The sequence below is a fragment of the Oenanthe melanoleuca genome, chromosome 1A (assembly GCF_029582105.1).
Source record: "Oenanthe melanoleuca isolate GR-GAL-2019-014 chromosome 1A, OMel1.0, whole genome shotgun sequence".
NCBI classification, from domain to species: domain Eukaryota; kingdom Metazoa; phylum Chordata; class Aves; order Passeriformes; family Muscicapidae; genus Oenanthe; species Oenanthe melanoleuca.
The window spans coordinates 56,958,435-56,976,203 of record NC_079334.1 but is presented as its reverse complement, the minus strand read 5'-3'; the positions used below and the strand labels follow the sequence as shown (position 1 = coordinate 56,976,203).

At 39.6% G+C, this 17,769-nt stretch overlaps 3 protein-coding genes across 8 annotated transcripts in view; 2 read left to right on the top strand and 1 right to left on the bottom strand.

The window, feature by feature from the left end:
• Positions 1-5,441, top strand: part of PUS7 (pseudouridine synthase 7) — a 21,680-nt gene extending 16,239 nt beyond the window's left edge. For 4 of the 6 annotated variants that reach the window (XM_056516359.1, XM_056516358.1, XM_056516360.1 and 1 more), the window contains exons 14-18: positions 91-217; positions 952-1,053; positions 2,792-2,921; positions 3,958-4,049; positions 4,704-5,441. In XM_056516359.1, the coding sequence (XP_056372334.1) occupies positions 91-217; positions 952-1,053; positions 2,792-2,921; positions 3,958-4,049; positions 4,704-4,840 (588 nt within the window). In that variant the 3' untranslated portion in view covers positions 4,841-5,441. The remainder of the gene's footprint in view (positions 1-90; positions 218-951; positions 1,054-2,791; positions 2,922-3,957; positions 4,050-4,703) is intronic. The other 2 variants (XM_056516363.1, XM_056516362.1) reach the window with 1 other exon arrangement.
• LOC130248355 (mucin-19-like) lies at positions 2,928-6,859 on the bottom strand. Its single transcript, XM_056482063.1, has 4 exons — positions 6,768-6,859; positions 5,430-6,601; positions 4,336-4,437; positions 2,928-3,277 (listed from the first exon to the last, which is right to left on the bottom strand). The coding sequence occupies exons 1-2, from the start codon at positions 6,857-6,859 to the stop codon at positions 5,644-5,646; spliced, it is 1,050 nt and encodes a 349-aa protein (XP_056338038.1). The 3' UTR covers positions 2,928-3,277; positions 4,336-4,437; positions 5,430-5,643.
• On the top strand, positions 6,362-17,769 carry RINT1 (RAD50 interactor 1). Its single transcript, XM_056515709.1, has 14 exons — positions 6,362-6,637; positions 7,676-7,871; positions 8,032-8,273; positions 8,421-8,594; positions 8,672-8,821; positions 9,995-10,151; positions 11,895-12,005; positions 12,193-12,418; positions 13,001-13,138; positions 13,861-14,060; positions 15,276-15,490; positions 16,146-16,326; positions 16,410-16,528; positions 17,117-17,769. Exons 2-14 carry the CDS (start codon positions 7,695-7,697, stop codon positions 17,328-17,330), a joined length of 2,304 nt encoding a protein of 767 aa, XP_056371684.1. The 5' UTR covers positions 6,362-6,637; positions 7,676-7,694; the 3' UTR covers positions 17,331-17,769.

Below are 17,769 nucleotides of genomic sequence, written 5' to 3'. Positions count from 1 at the left end.
TTCAAATATACACCTTTTTGGTTATGATTGTCAGAAAAAAATGAAAAATATATCTTTCTAGTGTTTAACTTTTTTTTTCTTTACCTCTAGATACCAAGAAATAATCGTTTAATGTATATTCATAGCTACCAGAGTTATGTGTGGAATAATATGGTGAGCAAGAGAATAGAAGAATATGGTCTTAGAGCTGTACCAGGAGATCTCGTACTTAAAGGAGGTAAAATCAGACAAAGCCAGTGATGCTGTATAGTTCAGATTCCTAGGAAAACAGGGCATGTAGTTGTTTGTCTGATACTGCTTACAGTGTTTCTTTTCCCACACCCATTTTGGCCCAGTGATATCTGAATCCATTGGCCTGTTGTAGACAAATTGTGCAAGGAATTAGAAGTTAGGTGTTACACTTCCATGAGCTGTTTGTTAGCCTCTTTTTTTCAAATAACTGGATAGGGAAGAGAGACTTTAGAGGACTGATTTTTTTTTTTTTTTTTTTTTTTTAAATCAAGAATGACCTCAAACCTAGTAAAACTATGAAGAGCTGTGGAAAGACATAATGGAGTTTTAACCAAAGAAGTTTTTGATTGCATTAGTATCATGTAAAGCAGAAGCTCTACTCAGTTAAAACTTCCTTCACTTGTATTTGCTCTAGCATTTCCTACAGTATTTCTCCTTTATGTATGCCTGATGCATGGAAGGGGGCTGTTTCTCTGGCAGTCCTTATTTCATACAGCTTTAAGTCACTGGAAGCCAGGCTGTGATTCTGCCAGTAACTGACAGTCTTGGAGGCTGTTACTTCTTTTCTTAGAAATGTTGTCTGTTAAGTGGGGATAAAACATGGTAGTTATCTTTCTCAGAGTAACCTTATTTCAATCAAAGGCTTCATTTTAAATTTAGCTGAAGTTAACTGTCACAGGCATCTGTACTGGTAACTTCGTTTTTCTGTCCTGACTGTAGCCACAGCTGTTCACATTGAAGAAGATGATGTTGATAACTACACTATCCATGATGTAGTGATGCCATTGCCTGGATTTGATGTTATTTATCCAAAGCATAAAAGTAAGTCTGTTAACTGAAATATTTACTCTGAGAACAAAAGTCTGCTTTGAGATCGTTTTTAAAAGGAAGATTGGACCTACTCAACCTTGGTGACTTTTAAAGCAATACATTACTTCAGATCTCTAAAACATTAATGTCAGCCTTTTGTTGCTGCTAGGGTGCTCTGCTCAGTCTCCTTCCCACTGGGAATCCCAGATGACAGCAGAGCAGGTACTAACCTGTACCACTGCAAGGTGTTAATCAGGTACAGGATTTTGTCCTTGATTAATTTCATGAGGCTTCTCTTGGCCCATTCCTCTAGTGTCCCTCAGTCCCTCTGAATGGCAGTCCTGTCCTTGCATGTATTGAATGCCACCCCAGCTTGGTTTAGTCTACAGATTGGTTGGGGTAAATTCTCAGGTCTTCCAGCACACGTCTCAGTTCCTTGAGGAAATCTGCTTCTAGGTAGAGCTGCAACCATTAGTGACTATGCTTTGAGATGCTGAACCAGACAGCTGTTACCCACTTACCAGTCCACCCACTGCAATGTTCTAACCTTGGACACAAAGATGCTGTGGGAATACATTGACAGCCTTGCTAAAGGCAAGGCAGGCAACAGTCTCTGCTCTCCCCTCATCCACAGGTGTAATATAATTTCATCATAGAAGACAGTAAGGTTGGTGGGTTTTTTGCTTTTTCTCTTCCTTTTTCTCCTCCATATTAAAACCATTAAAGTCATTGTGTGCCCAGAGAGGATTAACTCCAATATTTTTCCTAGGGACCAGATTGAGCCTGACTGGTCTGTAATTCCCTAATTATCTTTCCTGCTTTTTCTGAAGTTGGGTGCAACACTTGGTTTTCTGCAGTTGTCTGGGATATCTCTAGATCTTCTCAATCTCTGAGATGATAGAGAAAACCTTCACCATAATGTGAGCCAGCTCTAAGCCTATATCTTCTCCCTCTACTGGTAGTCCCTCTTTCTTAGCCCTGCCTCTAGGAAGAGAGGCCTGGGACACTTTGCTGGTCAGTGCCAGGAACTAGACCCTCAGCCTTATGTCTGTCACTGGACCAGCTGCCCTGTTTAGCACCAAGCCATTGCTTTCCTTGTATTTTTTCATTCCTTATGTTGCAACTGAACTTTTGTTGGTCTTGATGTCATTTGCTGCTTTCAACTGTAGCTGAGCTTTGACTTTCCTAACACCATTTCTGTGTGCCTGGACAATGCTGGTATAGTCGCTATTTGTAGCTGGCCCTAGGTTTCACCTGCTCTGTGTATCCTTATAGATTAGCTTAGTCATGAGTTCCCTGCACCTTTTCCTCAATATTGGATCGAGCTGTTCTTGTACTTGGTTGTCAAATTGTCAGCTGATTTCTCTCTGCTGCTTTTTAATGGGAGAGTAATGGGTAGTATGGCCCTTTATTTTTAGTTATTTTTTTCCATATTCCTGAGATTAGTCTTGTGAAGTCTAGAAAATTGGAAAGCATATATGAAATGGCATTTAAATGTCAGTAAAATACTTTGTAAATTTTGTTTTCAGCTGAAATTTGATTTGATGCATTCTTTGTTACTGCCTCTTCTAATCAGAGTGTAGAAGTAAAGAGGTAATAAGATTTGCAGTAATTTTAAACTTCTGTGTAGCATTTATCCCACATATGCTGCAAACTATTAAATGTAAGGAAAGGGAACAATCCATGAAAACAGGCTGTTTAAATTGGCCACACTACATTCTCTCCTATTAAATATTTTCCTCTCTTGCAGTTGGTGAGGCCTACAAGGAGATGCTGGTAGCTGACAACCTTGATATCAACAACATGAGACATAAAATTAGGGATTACTCACTTTCTGGAGCATACAGAAAGATTATCATTCGGCCTCAGAATGTCAATTGGTGAGTGGGAGCATAAAGCTAATTACACTTGAATTGACAGCATAGAATTTATTTATGTACAAAACAACATGAGACTGATCTGTGGGACATCCATACAGACTGTCACATAGGTAGAGAGGAATCTCTCAGCACTTCTCTCATGTTTTTAATGCAGCTGAAGTGGAACTATACCCTTATTTCTTTGGTTCTCTGGTTCTGGGCTGAAGGAGTATCAAGGCATCTGTCTAGTTGTTCACTCCTTGCAAGGGCTTGCCTGAACACTTTATAGATAATTACTTACGCTGAAACAGTGATAGATAATATTCAAAACAGGGGCTGTTTTGTAGTCTTGCTGTGAGAAAGTTGGTCTCAATTACCTGTCAATCAGAAAAATTTGTATCATTTATACCTACTAAATCACTGTTGTTAGAGATACAGCCTAGTTTTCATATGGCAACTGAATAAATACCTTTTAAACTGGGAACTATACAAATATGCAGAAAGACATGATCACCGGTGCATAGAATAAAATATAGAAGGTTTAGGAGGGGGCACAAAAATACATATATTTATACACTTAAAACATCAGCACTAATTAATATTAAGCTTATCTACTTCTGAGTTAGTTTTTCAGTCTGTGGCTACATGTGGGATTTCTGTTAAATGAACAGCAGAAACCGTAGAATGTGTTTCAGCCATTTCAAAGTTTGGATGTCTGTATTGAAAGGCTTCATTCCTGCTAGGTACTCTTAGAGTTGACACCATTCTTCCCTTAATTTCATGAATTATGCATCTTGTATAGTTGGAAGTTCTGACAGCACACAAGGGCAAACAGATGAGTTATGCAAAGAAATGTGTCACTAACTTACAATTGTTTTTTAATAATCTTAATAAAGCCAAGGCAAGTCTTCGACATAAAGCTTTACCTTTATTTTGCCTAATTCAATTTCAGTTTCCAAATGGCAATAATATTAGCATTATAATAAATACACATTTATATAAAATATGTTAACCTAAATAATTTAAAATAATAATAAATTTTATGTATATTATAAAGGGAAGTTGTTGCATATGATGATCCCAAAATCCCATTATTTACTACGGATTTGGATAAACTGGAAGGAAAACCATTACCAGTTCTCCCTACAGGTAAGTTGATTTTTCTGCTGGTTTGCTAAATGGAAGTTTGATCTGGCTGTTGCTTTCAACTGCTTCATATTGAAAGCTCCTTTAAGGAAGAGGTTCATTTAACTATTGACTGTTAAGCCAGTATCTAAATAAGAACCCTAATTTCCCAAGGGTGCAAGCAATTCTTCCAGCATCTGTATTGACTGTTACATTTTCTTACAGGCATCTAAAATCAAGTAAATGCTTAGCAATAAATGTCTGTGACTAACAAAGGTGGAATTAAGTCACAAATTGTCTATATACTGACCTGTATTATTGGTGCTGAACACTTAACACAAATACTTAACTCTGGTCACAAAGTGTTTTAGCACTGCTTTCCAGAAAAGTGAAGACAGGCTAGGAATTCAGTCTGGAAGAACAAATGTTTGCTTTTAGAAGAAGAAAACTCTGAAACAACCACTTTGTGCTGAGAGAAAATGTTTAAAAAATTGTTTCATTAAATTTCTCATGGTGAATTATAAACAGGAGTGTGATGGTGGTAGTAGTTGTTCTGCTTTATGGTCTGGGGAAGTTGGTTGTGGAAGCTGTTAGTTTAGTTTAGGTGGCATCAGAATAAGCATTACGTATGCCCTTAACCACTTGTTCTTGCTTTTTGTCTCTTAAACCTTCTGATAGATGGCAAATTCAGGGCACTAAAGATGGAGTTCTCCCTCCCCCCATCCACTTACGCTACCATGGCGATTCGAGAAGTTTTGAAAATGGACACAAGCATAAAAAACCAGACACAACTGAATACTACCTGGTTGCGCTGAATGAACTGCAAAATTACTTAATTTTAACAAAGTGTTTTCTTATTTACATGTCCTGTACAAATCTTTAAAGAGTCACAGTAAGAAATTTGTATTTTTTAAAGTTTTTTTTAGTGCTAGCATTTAACTTCAGTAGTCCTTTGCAAGATGGTGACTGTAATATAATACAGATTTTAGTGACTGGTGCTTTTTACTGAATGAGTAAGTGCTTGAGCTGTAGTATGGGTGCATTTTTAGAATTGAGCTTATAATGGCATCAGACCTGGAAGAATGTTTAGCTTGCTTTCTTTGGGCAAGCACTGAATGTTTTCTGAACTGAATGAGTTCAGCCGACCTTGAAGTCTTTTCAAATACAATGAATTACACAAAGAAAGATGAGTTACAACAAAATTACGAAACTGATGAACGGAGATATTGCTGGAGTTTTGCTGGTAGCATTTGCACTGATGCCATAGCAAATCCTGTTAGCAAGCCTTTAGTGTGCTGTAAAGCTGTACAGCTCTTTTAAATAGTTCGACTTTTCATTGAGAAAATAATTGTATTTTCCAGCTAATACCCTGAACTGAGAAACAGGTACTAAAAATAAATTAACCTGAAACTCTGAGCCGTGTACGTGCTTCCTTTGCGCTGTCCCTTGTCCATTGTTGGCGGGGAATGAGCCGGCCTTCCTGTTGGGGAAGAAAAAATACTGCGGAGCTGTTCCACAGAGACCTGGCCTTTTGAGCCAAATGCTGAAGCCTGTGTCGCTAGTCCTGTCGCTACGTGCGGAGGGGGCGGGGAGGCCGTGAGGTGCAAGGCCGTGTCCCTCAGAGCACGGGCCAGTACAGCCCCCGGGCCGTGTCCCTCATAGCACGGCCGGCAGACGCGGCTCTCTCTCCCTTGGCCGTGTCCCTCATAGCACGGCCGGCAGACGCGGCTCTCTCTCCCTTGGCCGTGTCCCTCATAGCACGGCCGGCAGACGCGGCTCTCTCTCCCCGGGCCGTGTCCCTCATAGCACGGCCGGCAGACGCGGCTCTCTCTCCCCGGGCCGTGTCCCTCATAGCACGGCCGGCAGACGCGGCTCTCTCTCCCCGGGCCGTGTCCCTCATAGCACGGCCGGCAGACGCGGCTCTCTCTCCCCGGGCCGTGTCCCTCATAGCACGGCCGGCAGACGCGGCTCTCTCTCCCCGGGCCGTGTCCCTCATAGCACGGCCGGCAGACGCGGCTCTCTCTCCCTTGGCCGTGTCCCTCATAGCACGGCCGGCAGACGCGGCTCTCTCTCCCCGGCCATGTCCCTCATAGCACGACCGGCAGACGCGGCTCTCTCCCTTGGCTGTGTCCCTCATAGCACGGCCGGCAGACGCCGCTCTCTCTCCCTTGGCCGTGTCCCCCATAGCACGGCCGGCAGACGCGGCTCTCTCTCCCCGGGCCGTGTCCCTCATAGCACGGCCGGCAGACGCCGCTCTCTCTCTCCCCGGCTGGGCCTTGGAGCGCTGCCGCGCCTGCGCCCCGCGCTCCGTCACCCGCGGCGGCGCTGACGCGACGGGGGCGGCGCTGCGGCCGCCGGGACGCGCGGGGAGCGCGCTGAGGGCTCCGGGCGGCGGCAGCGCGGCCCTCCCGTGCCCGCGGCACCGTCCTGCCAGGGGAAGAGCGGCTCGTCGGCCGGCGCCCGTGGCGGGGAGGAAGGGCTCGCCGAGCCGCCGCCGGGCGGAGGGGCTGCCTGGCCGCCCAGCCCCGGCCGTGGTCGGCGGCGCTTCGCTCGCAGCCTCCCGGAGCCCGCAGAGCCTTCAGCCGGCCCTCGGAAGGGCCCCTCTGGCCGAGGTGGGTGCTGAGCTGGCAGCTGCTGGGAGGATTGCGCCCAGTCCTGTTATCTCTCCTGTAACCCGATCCTTTCTACTAAGCATGAAAAGAGCACCGCTTGCTTAGTTTTTTCCTGCGGTGTTATGTTTACATTGCTGCGAACAGGAGTTTTACTACTCTGTTTCCTTTATTCGCTTCTTCCTCTGCAGCACTCTTGCTCTTCTGCGCCAGGCTGTTCTTCATGGGGCTCTCTATTGCCTCTGCAACTCTGGCTCATCAGCTGCACCACTTTTTCACTCCTGTTGTCAGTTAATAGGGTTTTAACTTAATTAAAGCTTGTAGCAGATGTAGTGCAAGTGTATAAGTTTTTATTTTTAAATACTGTTTTGAAAGTGATACTAAGAAGTTGAGGGTTGAACTAACCAAACAGTTGTCATTGTTGCCTTTTTGTTTCGCTGTGAACATCCTCTCAATGTTAGGTTTCTCTGGATGCTGCCAAATGTCTGGATCAGAAAGTGTCTTTTATGTTGTACTGTGTGGGTTTTTTTTTTTTCTCCTAAATATTTCAGTGAAGCATTTACTTTCCAAATTATTGTAAATCCCACATGGATACTTTGCTAGTAACACATTAATGAGTCGGTATCTATGAAATATCCTAAACTTGTGAAAAGGAAAAGTGCAATATTATCTTCCTTTGCACTTTACAATTTTTTTTTGGTTTCCATTAAGTTTTCTATATTATATATGTATGAACTGCATATCTATTGAATTGTTTTTAATAATATTCATGCTTTTGGGCAAGGAAAAAATTAACAGATGTATTTCGCTTTGGTAGTTAATATGTAATAAATCACCAGTTGGGTATTGCAAGCAAGTTTTTATCAGACCTCAGATTAGACTTAAACCAGCAAATTATCTCACTTAAAGCAGTATAATTCATGAACATGGTATTTCAGTCTCAGTTGAAATTGAACTGCCCAGCTTTTCATGGAGTTCTCCCAATAGATTATATTTGTTTGTGCTGTCTTAGTGTTGCCTAATTAGAAATTGTATACTCAGTATTGCAGAGAAAGAAAACATGGCAAGCACCGCTGTTGAAAAGAAAGAAGTCACTAGAGATCTAGACCACTGTGATATTCCATACTATGTTTCTGAATTTGTGGAAAGAGAACTTGGAAATGACTATGATTCCCTGGGGAAGCTAGACAGCCTGATTGAAAAGCTATCTGAAAACAAAAAGCACTTAGAAGAACAGGTAAGCATCTTTCTGTTTTATTTTTTTTTTCCTCTCCTGAACATACTGTGTGACTGATTAAGAATATGAAACTAAATTGAATGTATCAGTATCTCAAATGGTGCTGCTGTACACAGTGCAGTGGTTTTATGTCTGCCTTAATACTTCTCTGTCCATGCAGGTGCTAACAGTTTCGTCAGAAGTCCCTAAAAGAATTCAGAATGCATTAAAGAATGCAGAAGATTCCAAAAAGTCTCTGAGCCAGCTTCTAGAGGAAGAAACTGTTCTGTCTGAGTCCATCAATAGCCACTTGCTGAAAGCTCAGCCATGGATGGAAGATCTGGATGTCCTGATCGGTCAGGTAGAGGAGATCGAGCGACACCTGGCCTATCTCAAGTGGATTTCTTGCATAGAAGATCTGAGGTAGTTTCTGAGACTGGTGACCTGGTTTATCCCATTATTAAAATCTTTTAAATTCAAGGAAGTTTTGTATTTACTTTTCAATATACAAATGATTCTTTTCTGTTATCATTAATGAATATTTGGCCTTGACTTTTTTGTGTGTTATAGTGATAGCATTCAGCAATATCTGATGACCAACAATGTTCCAGAGGCAGCCAGTACACTGGCTTTCATGGCAGAACTGGATATTAAACTTCAGGAGTCATCTTGTTCTCATCTTCTTGCTTTTGTGAGATCCACTGTTAAATTCTGGCATAAAATCCTTAAGGACAAATTGACAAGGTAAGAGAGATACTGTGACTCCTTCATCTTTACATTGTGCTGTAAGTTGGTGTCCATGTGCTTATTTTGTGTTGCAGTGACTTTGAGGAGGTGCTGGCACAGCTCCGCTGGCCCTTTGTGGGGCCACCTCAGTCCCAGGCATTTGGCCTTGCTGCACCAGCCAATGCTCCTGAGGTGTACAGCAACCTGGAGATGCTGTTCTGTCAGCTTCTGAAACTGCAAACCTCGTATCCTTTAAATTCTTGTGGTTAGCAGGAAAAAAAACTGTTAGAGATGCACATTCTCAAGAGAATTATTTAAAATTTTGTCCTCCCTAAAGACAGGTGATAATTTGTGTTATTTTGTATTAACATTAGAACGTTGTGGGGTTTGCAGGGCAGGGGGGGGATGTTTTGTTTGGGGGTTTTTTGGCATTTAGAAAATGCCAAGTGCCAAAGTTGTCCCTTTTGTCAGTAGCAGCATTTTAACTCCGTGTCATCAGATCCAGTGCTCTCATGGTAGCTGACAGTTCAGATTGCATGAGGATTTGGCCTAACACTGTTTGGCACCATTACCCGTGCATGTTAGTGAAAAAATGGTGATGTGGGTTTTATTAGATACAGTTAATTCTTTTCCTTTTATAGCCATATGTGAAGTTCCAACCCAGAAGGAAAAGACAGAAAACTAAACATACATGTCTTGAAAGGAGATTTACAAGAAGGGGGAGACTGCAGGAGGATTTCTTTTGTGCAGCAGTCAGTCTGCATTTGAAGTTGCTCAGAGTGCACTGTTGCTCATTCTGTCCCTGGTTTTTATGAATTAAATAATTCACAAAAAATTGGTTAAAACTAAAGCTCAACTAAGCCCTTTTGTGTGTCTGACTGTGGCCCTTTTTTTTTTTTTTTTTTTTTTTATCATGTAGTGGAAAGATGCAAGGCCACTGTGCACAATCCTGAGTTGGTAACAATTTTGGCTTTGCAGAGTGGCTCACTTAAATCTATTACATGAAAATGGAAAATCGTGTGTTGCATGTATTAATCCCAGGAGTCTTTATTCTCCCTTAACAAATATGAATGTGTGTCTCTTGGACAGCCACTGTGTTTGTTTCTGCCAATGGTGGTTTGCTGGGTTCTTATAAGTTTTGTAAATCAAACAGACTTAAGGGACATGTATTGTTGTTGAACAAATAATCCATGTTGAACAAATAATCCCTATAGGCCTGAGTTATATTTAATATTACATAAAGTGGAATATTTTGAGTATCTTTTATATATGAGGAATTGTATTGTTTTCATAATAGTGCCTTCAAACAATGGTGTAAAACTAAGCAGTGTTCATTTTTATAAGCCCATTTGATTGAAATGATGATGCTGGAGTGATTCAGCATTTAATTACATCCATCCTTGACTGCCAAACTTAAGAGATGAGCTGTTAACCAAACCTAAACAATTGCCAGAAAAGTATCCTTTACCCCCTTCACCACCAATTGTCCTTCCAATACAGATCATGCTGAATCCTCTTCAGAAAAGATTCAAGTATCATTTCACTGGAAATAAACAAACCAATGTCCTTAACAAGGTATGGGAGAAAGTGGTTTGACATTTCTAAATTGCTTTGTAAGCAAACTCTAGATTGCTGTGTTTAAATTGTTTAGATTTCACACTTTCCAAAATTAGAATTCTTCAAAACTGTGCAGTTCTTGTGCCTACCTAAGTGTGGACAGACATCAAGACAGCACTTGGAGACCTTTCAGGGGCACAGGCATTTTCTCTGGACCAGGCAATATTTTTCCCTTCCCAGATTCTTCATAAAGCATTATTACAATCTTAGACTGTCTCCTGTCTGTTCACAAGTTTTGATTAATTTCCTCTGTCTTGTTGCAAATGGTTTTGCACTGTTCTGTCTTTCTTGAGCTCAAAGGCTGTGACTTTGATTTTTGGCACTGTGTTTTGCTACCTTCATGTAATTGAAAATGTTGGGCTCTGCCTTAGAATATGAAATGTGATTAGTCTAAAGGCACTGTTAAAGAATTCTTTTTTTTAATGGGTTAAAATTATTAATTGACGTAAAATAAGAGATGCTGAGTTTACCAGTGGGAAAGTGAATCACTTTTTGTGTGAATTGCCTTCAAAGATGAGGATTTTTATCTGAGAATTACCATTGGAAAGGGTTTCATTGCATTAATGCCACTGCAACATATCTGGAGCAGAGTTTTAGAGCTGTTTTGTAACAAGTCCTGTTGCACAAGTCTGCTTAGGATCACCATCTTGTGTAAATCTAAATACATTTGCAATCTTGACAGATGCTGCTACAGAACTTTTTAAATACTGTTATGTATGTTAATGGGTAAGAGGTGTTTTGGATATGAACAAAATTATTTTAAAAGCTAATGGAAAAATTATGTTCAAGACACTGAATTTGCAAACAGCAATAGGTGAACAACTATTTAAAAAAAAAAACTTGTTAAGAAAAGGTTACAGGGAATCTAGTGTCAGGTAAGAATGATATTTCAACAGGGCCTTGCTGAAATTTGGGTTGAGTGTTTGGATTGATTTTGGGGTTTGTTTTTTTTTTTGTTTAGTAATTGCTTAGATAATGCAATGAAGAAAATACCAATGTAAAATATTTTAAAGATAGCAACCTGGACAGGATTAACAGTATTTCGGAGGAGAGACTCAAAGTTCACCATGACCTTGCCCAGCTGGGAAAGGAGTATCAAAAAAAACCAACAACTCAAGCATGATAAAATTAATAAGACAAGTGAAAATGAATACAGAGGTGAGAAACAGACACACAAAATGTGAGTGCACCTCAGCAGAAGGTTCTTTAGCTGTTGGGAGTGAGGAAACTGGAACTGCTTCCAGTTGCACTAACACTGAAAGAAGTGTTCGTCAAAACCTGCAGACCATATTTTTAGGTGTGGAAACTGAAAAAGCTTAAAGGCATTAAAATGTGAAATGAGAAGGTGATAGGTTCCCCAGTTCTAGAGGGAAGATGGGGCTGAGGTTAGGTACAATAACAGTAAGAGCAGAGCTTTTCTAGGGAACGCGTCCTTTTTGTTATACCAAGAGATAAGGGCCACATGGGAGAACAGGAAGAAATATATCAAGCAGAAACAGGGCTTTCATGAGTGAGTGAATATTTTTCTAACAATGCTTTTATATAAATGAAAGTTAAGTAAAACAGAGTGAAAGACTTGTGTGACCTGAAATCAAGAGAAGGCAGGGAGAGTTATATTTTTAGAAGTTTGTCCTAAAATACTGATAGCACTTGAATAAATGTTTGGATGCATTGAATTATTTCTTTTCTTTTTTAAATAAGCCTGAGTGGTATTTAACACAAGTACTTATGTGGATTGGAAATCATTCAAAGTTCCTTGATGACAAAATCCAGCCAATACTGGACAAGGCAGGATCTTCAGTAAATGCTGGGGTAAGTAATTAAATTATTTTAAAATGTGAATATAAATATCTAAGTCAGCTTCTGATAGATATTTGTGTAGGCCCATTTCCACTGAAACATGTACATGGTGAGACTCAGTCTAGTAGCAGTTTCTTGTGTATATATTTGCAAATGTCTGTACTTCTGTCTCTGACATTCACTTCTTTCCTTTCCAAAGCTTGAATTCTCTCGTGCTCTAGTAATGCTGATTTTGGAGAAGCTGGCTGCTGATATTCCCTGCCTGTTGTATGATGATACACTCTTTTGTCACCTTGTGGATGAGGTACTTCTATTTGAGAGAGAGTTATACAGCGTTCATGGTTATCTCAGCAGCTTTCCCAGTTGCATGCATATTCTCTCAGAAGAATCCTGCTTCCAAAGGTGGCTAACAGTGGAAAAAAAATGTAAGACTTCCAGTGCATTTTGTTGGCCTTTGTATTGCAGTCAGAAAGTATGTGTCTACCTACACAGCTACCCTTCTTAAATAGGACAAGTCACTTGGACAGGACTGCTACCAAAAACATATGTGTTTTTATGCTCTGTAATTATTCTGAATAAAAATTGATTAGGTTTCAACAGTGCTTCTGTATTTTGTGAGACTCTTGTCCCTAAGCTGTACGCAATCAACTGGGCTTATTTTTAGACAACTGTTATGTGTGTGCAGACAGAGATGGACTTTAAATTGAAATAAGGGTGAGGTATTAGTTTTTGAGAAATGAAGAAGAAATATATTGGAAAGGAGTAAGCCAACTATTAAAAAACAAAACCAACCCCCCAAACAATTCTGACATTTAATTCTGTTAACAGCGTTGCAAATGCAGATACATTGAAGCAGATTTTGCATGTAATGAGTTGTCAGCATTTCTTATAACCTGAAAATGCAACATTTAAGTTACTAGAGATAAGGCTTTTATGTTAATATATTTTAGAGGGACTTTTGTTAGAATTTTTTTAAATTAAAAACTTACAAGTTCTTTGCATCTCAGTTGCTCTTCAGAAAATGGACTCTATGCTTTCATCAGAGGCTGCATGGATATCACAGTACAAAGATATCACTGATGTAGATGAAATGAAAGTTCCAGACTGTGCTGAAACTTTTATGACTCTCTTGTTAGTTATAACAGGTAATTATGTCTCTGGGCATTACTCTTGTTTGTAATGAACAGTAAAAAATCTTCAGCTAACAGATTTCTTTACTAAATAGTTTACTAAATATTCATTGTCAGCAGTAGTCACGAAATTATCTTGCGAAGTTGTATGTTTTCATTTTGTGTTTTGGACACAAACTCATGCATGAATAATCTTGACCTAGCGATATGTTTGCAAAATAATTATTTAAAATATACATTGGATATTTACCATATTCTTTCATAGTTGGCAGAATATAATTTGTTGCAGTGCAATAACAAATTCTAATAGTTCTTTAGAATCTGTGACAATTCAGAAGCTATTAATGACTTTTATTTTTTTGCAAGAGTACATAAGAGCAAGTATGTTTTCAGGAGACAACTGCATCTTCAATGACTTTGTCTGTCTCTGTGTGAGAACACTTGAGGGGCCACACTGGAGGGTGTGGTAATACCACACATTGCTTCAAAGTGTTAGAATACAAACTGCCCGTGGAATCAGGAGGGGGAAGAAAGTCATTGCATGTTTAGCTTTTGCATGGGCAGTTTTCCTGAAAACATTGAAATATCTCCTGTTGTAAATATTGACATTTAAATACTGACTATTTGATGTTCTCATCATCGTGAGGTGGTACAGTAAGATGCCTGTAATGTTTCTTTTTTAAAGGCTTTTATTTAGTGTTGGAAAGCTTGAAAACATTTTATTAATGTCTTTCCAGACAGGTATAAGAATCTTCCAACAGCTTCCAGAAAACTCCAGTTTCTGGGCCTACAGAAGGAGTTAATTGATGATTTCAGGATACGATTAACCCAAGTAATGAAGGAAGAGACAAGAGCTTCCTTAGGATTCCGATACTGTGCAATCCTTAATGCTGTTAACTATATAGCAACAGTGTTGGCAGACTGGGCTGACAATGTAGTAAGTAATTATTCTTCTTTAGGGAAAAAAACATTTAAAATAGACTTTGGATGTTTGTTTAGTAATAAACATTTTATTTTCATCAGTTTTTAGGTGGATTCAGGAGTATTAATTACTGAAAAAGTAGAATGAGATATAAATTTGGTTTTAGTAAAAGATGTGTAAATAAAGACAGGTTATTGTTTGAGGCCTAAGCTGCCAACTATAAACTTTCAAGGGAAATGTAGACAGCTAGGGAAATGGAATAATCTGAAGAGAACAAAAAAGAGTAGTCTCTTTGACATGCTTTTTATTGTAAAAAAAAAAAAAGTTAATTGATTTTGGAGATCCCTGAACCACAGCAGCAGCCTTTGCCTGGTGCTTGAACTCCTCCCATGGCAGGAGAGCTTAGACAGAGCCCACGTGGGTATCTGTATTGCAGCACAGTTCAGGTGTAGCCCAGAAAAGCCACTCACTGATAACTGGGAAATAGTGCCTGCTGTGCAACAGCCTGGTGGCAGCACGGCCTAGTGCAGAATTTCAGCTTTTCTATGGCTCTTGGTGCTAAAGGTCAAAAATCCTGTTACACACGGAGTGTGCAGAGTAAGGCATTGTGTGTGCTGTGAGCAGCCTCCAAATTCTTACTGTCTTCACAGTAAAAATCCTGCTTTAGCAGGGATAATCTTGACTTCATAGGACAGCAGCCTTCATGTTGGATAACTGTGCCTATTACAGTGTCCTGATCTGCTTAAAAGCAAAACCAACAAGCTGTTACCACACTGTCACATTGATCTCAATAAACTCAATTCATTTTCTTGCTGCTGTAAGCACAGTAAATTTATAATTCAATGAATAATCATGGCTGAAAAAATTACAATAAAGTTTACTTTTGTAAATCTTAAAGAGGCCAAGGTAGGGTTTATTTAAAAGCATGCTGCTGTCAATCTTAAAATATCTTTTCAGTATTTCTATAGATCTGTTCCTTTTATCTGTCTGCTGTTGTATCTGAACCCTCTATCAGTTCCATCACTAGGATTAAACCACCATGTTTTGTTTTTCACTAAATCATGACCACAGGGAAAGATAAGAAAGTGTTTTTAAAATATTAATTTTTTTATTTTTATAAATGTGCCATAGGAGAGTGTTTTCTAGAACTGTGCCTAACAAAGTACCAATGAAAAGCTCAAGGGGTAAGATTATTTTCTGTGGTGTTCCTCTCCGTTTTTGTTTCTCTAGTTCTTTTTGCAGCTGCAGCAGGCCGAGCTAGAGGTTTGTGCAGAAAGTGAGACGGTGAGCCAGCTCCAGCTGGGACAGCTGGCATCCATGGAGAGCTCTGTCTTTGATGACATGATCAACCTCCTGGAGCGCCTGAAGCACGACATGCTGACCCGACAAGTAGATCATGTCTTCAGAGAGGTCAAAGATGCTGCAAAGCTGTACAAAAAAGAGAGGTGATTCTGTTTATTTAATCTCTTCACAAATTATAGTATTTCCAGTTAAAAATATTAGGGTAAGTAAAGGCAAGAATAGATAATAGGCAAAGTTTTTTTTCTGGAGTAGGCAAGGGTTTTTTTCTGGAGTAGGAAAGCTGCAGGAAAGTTATGGAAAATTCTCTTTATTCTTACCTTGGCACCATTGTCATGCTATGTTTTCTAAAGTATTTCCAAAATTAGTGATGTATTAGTTAAAAACCCTAGGAAAGATTCTGGATTGTTATAATTTTCTATTTTGAGCAGGAATTATTTTCTTCATAGTAGTAATGAAGATTTTATACAAAATGGCCTGTCATGACTGTTCTGTCTTCACAGACTCCTAAGGCTTCTTGAATATTTTTTCCTGAGTAGAATTTCTGAAGTACTTCATAAAAGGAACAAAACTCAATGATTTTCAGATTAGATGGGGTTCCCTAGAATGACATTATCAGAGATTTATAACCAAAGCACAAGTTTAATATTAAATTAAATTCAAACACAGCATTAGACTGATAACTTTTAGATTAGAAATGGGGAAGAATTGTCTCTAAAAAATTGTAAATGAGTAAGTACTTCATTTGTTGTAATATGAATAATTTCATTCTCATGACTGCAGTGCAATGGTTTCTTTCAGGTGGTTGTCTTTACCCTCTCAAGCAGAGCAAGCAGTGATGTCTTTGTCGAGCACGGCGTGCCCGATGTTGCAGACACTGCGAGACCGTTTGCTACAGCTGGAGCAGCAGCTCTGCCACTCACTGTTTAAAATCTTCTGGCAGATGCTCGCAGAGAAGGTGGATCAGTACATCTATCAGGAAGTGGGTATCAGTGTGACCTGTGCAATGCCATGTAGGTGTCAGTAAGTGGCTTAAACAGCAGGTGCACCTCTTTGTGTTTGTAGATCATTATGGCAAATCATTTCAATGAAGGAGGAGCAGCACAACTCCAGTTTGACATGAGTCGGAATTTGTTCCCCTTATTTTCACACTACTGCAAGAGGCCAGAAAACTACTTCAAGCAGTAAGTAGGCAAATTTCTGCTCTATTGGTATTTCAAAAGTGAGTGTCCAGAGAAATACAAGTGTTCTACTGAAAACCAAGATATTTTCACAGGTAGTTTCGATCCACAGTTTAAATGTGTGGGTCATTCGTGTGTCTGATATTTTCAACCAGGAAGGTGATTCTGCAGCATGTTGACAGCAACAGACTGTGGCATGTGTCTCTGAGTATTTTGTGCAGTCAGGATTTCTAGATAAAATTATTGAAGGAATATTAAGTAGCAGAAACCTCTGAAACATGAGCCAAATAAACTGGTCAAAGATACAGTTACAACACAAGCTTTATTGTTAGAAGAACTACTTTAAACTATGTTCCTCCTCAGGATTGCCTTGTGTGGCAGTCTAGTTGCCCTCAGGGATGGGAAGCTGCTACTTTCTTTCTGGTTAGTCATTTTCACTAGCCCCCAGTCTTGTAAAGAGTCCAACATCAAAATCCTCATTTAATTGGGGCTGAAATCTGAATATTTTTTAAACCAACATGGAACATGGAAAGTTTTTTGTTACACTTAAATTTGTGCTGCTTACATTAATTCATGTAACTTTTCCCTTAGCATAAAAGAAGCCTGCATTATCCTGAACCTGAATATTGGCTCTGCCTTGCTTCTGAAGGATGTCCTACAGTCAGCTTCAGAAAATGAACCATTAAAGCCAAGCCAGCCATCTGCAGCAGCAGCACTAAATGAACTTGGAGTTTATAAACTGGCTCAAAGGGATGTTGAGATTCTTCTCAATTTGAGAGCTAGCTGGCCAAATACAGGAAAATAAAGACTTCTTCAGAAATGGTTAATAACTTTGTCTAGATTACTTATTCCAAGCAAAAGCAAAACAAATATCTTGTAATATACTTATTTCTTTAATTTCTGTATGCTGAGAGATCGCTTTAATCTAATCTTACACCTTTTCACCAATTCAAAAAAATTCAAAATGCTACGGACTTGGTGTTGAACTGTGCAGATCTTATTTTCCATGGCCACCTTGCCACGCTGCATTTGGAAGCTAAAACTGTGCTCATCTCCAATGAATAGTCTGCTTTGTCAGTGTTTGCCATATTCTAAGGAACACAGAGTATTTACAGTGTAAATGGATTTTTCTGCAACGTGGGCTAATGCTCCCTATGAACTGGTCAGTCTTCAGTTAAACACAGATGTTTTAAATCTCCAAATTCCAGGTAATGGATGTTCTGTATTAAAATGCATATAATCAA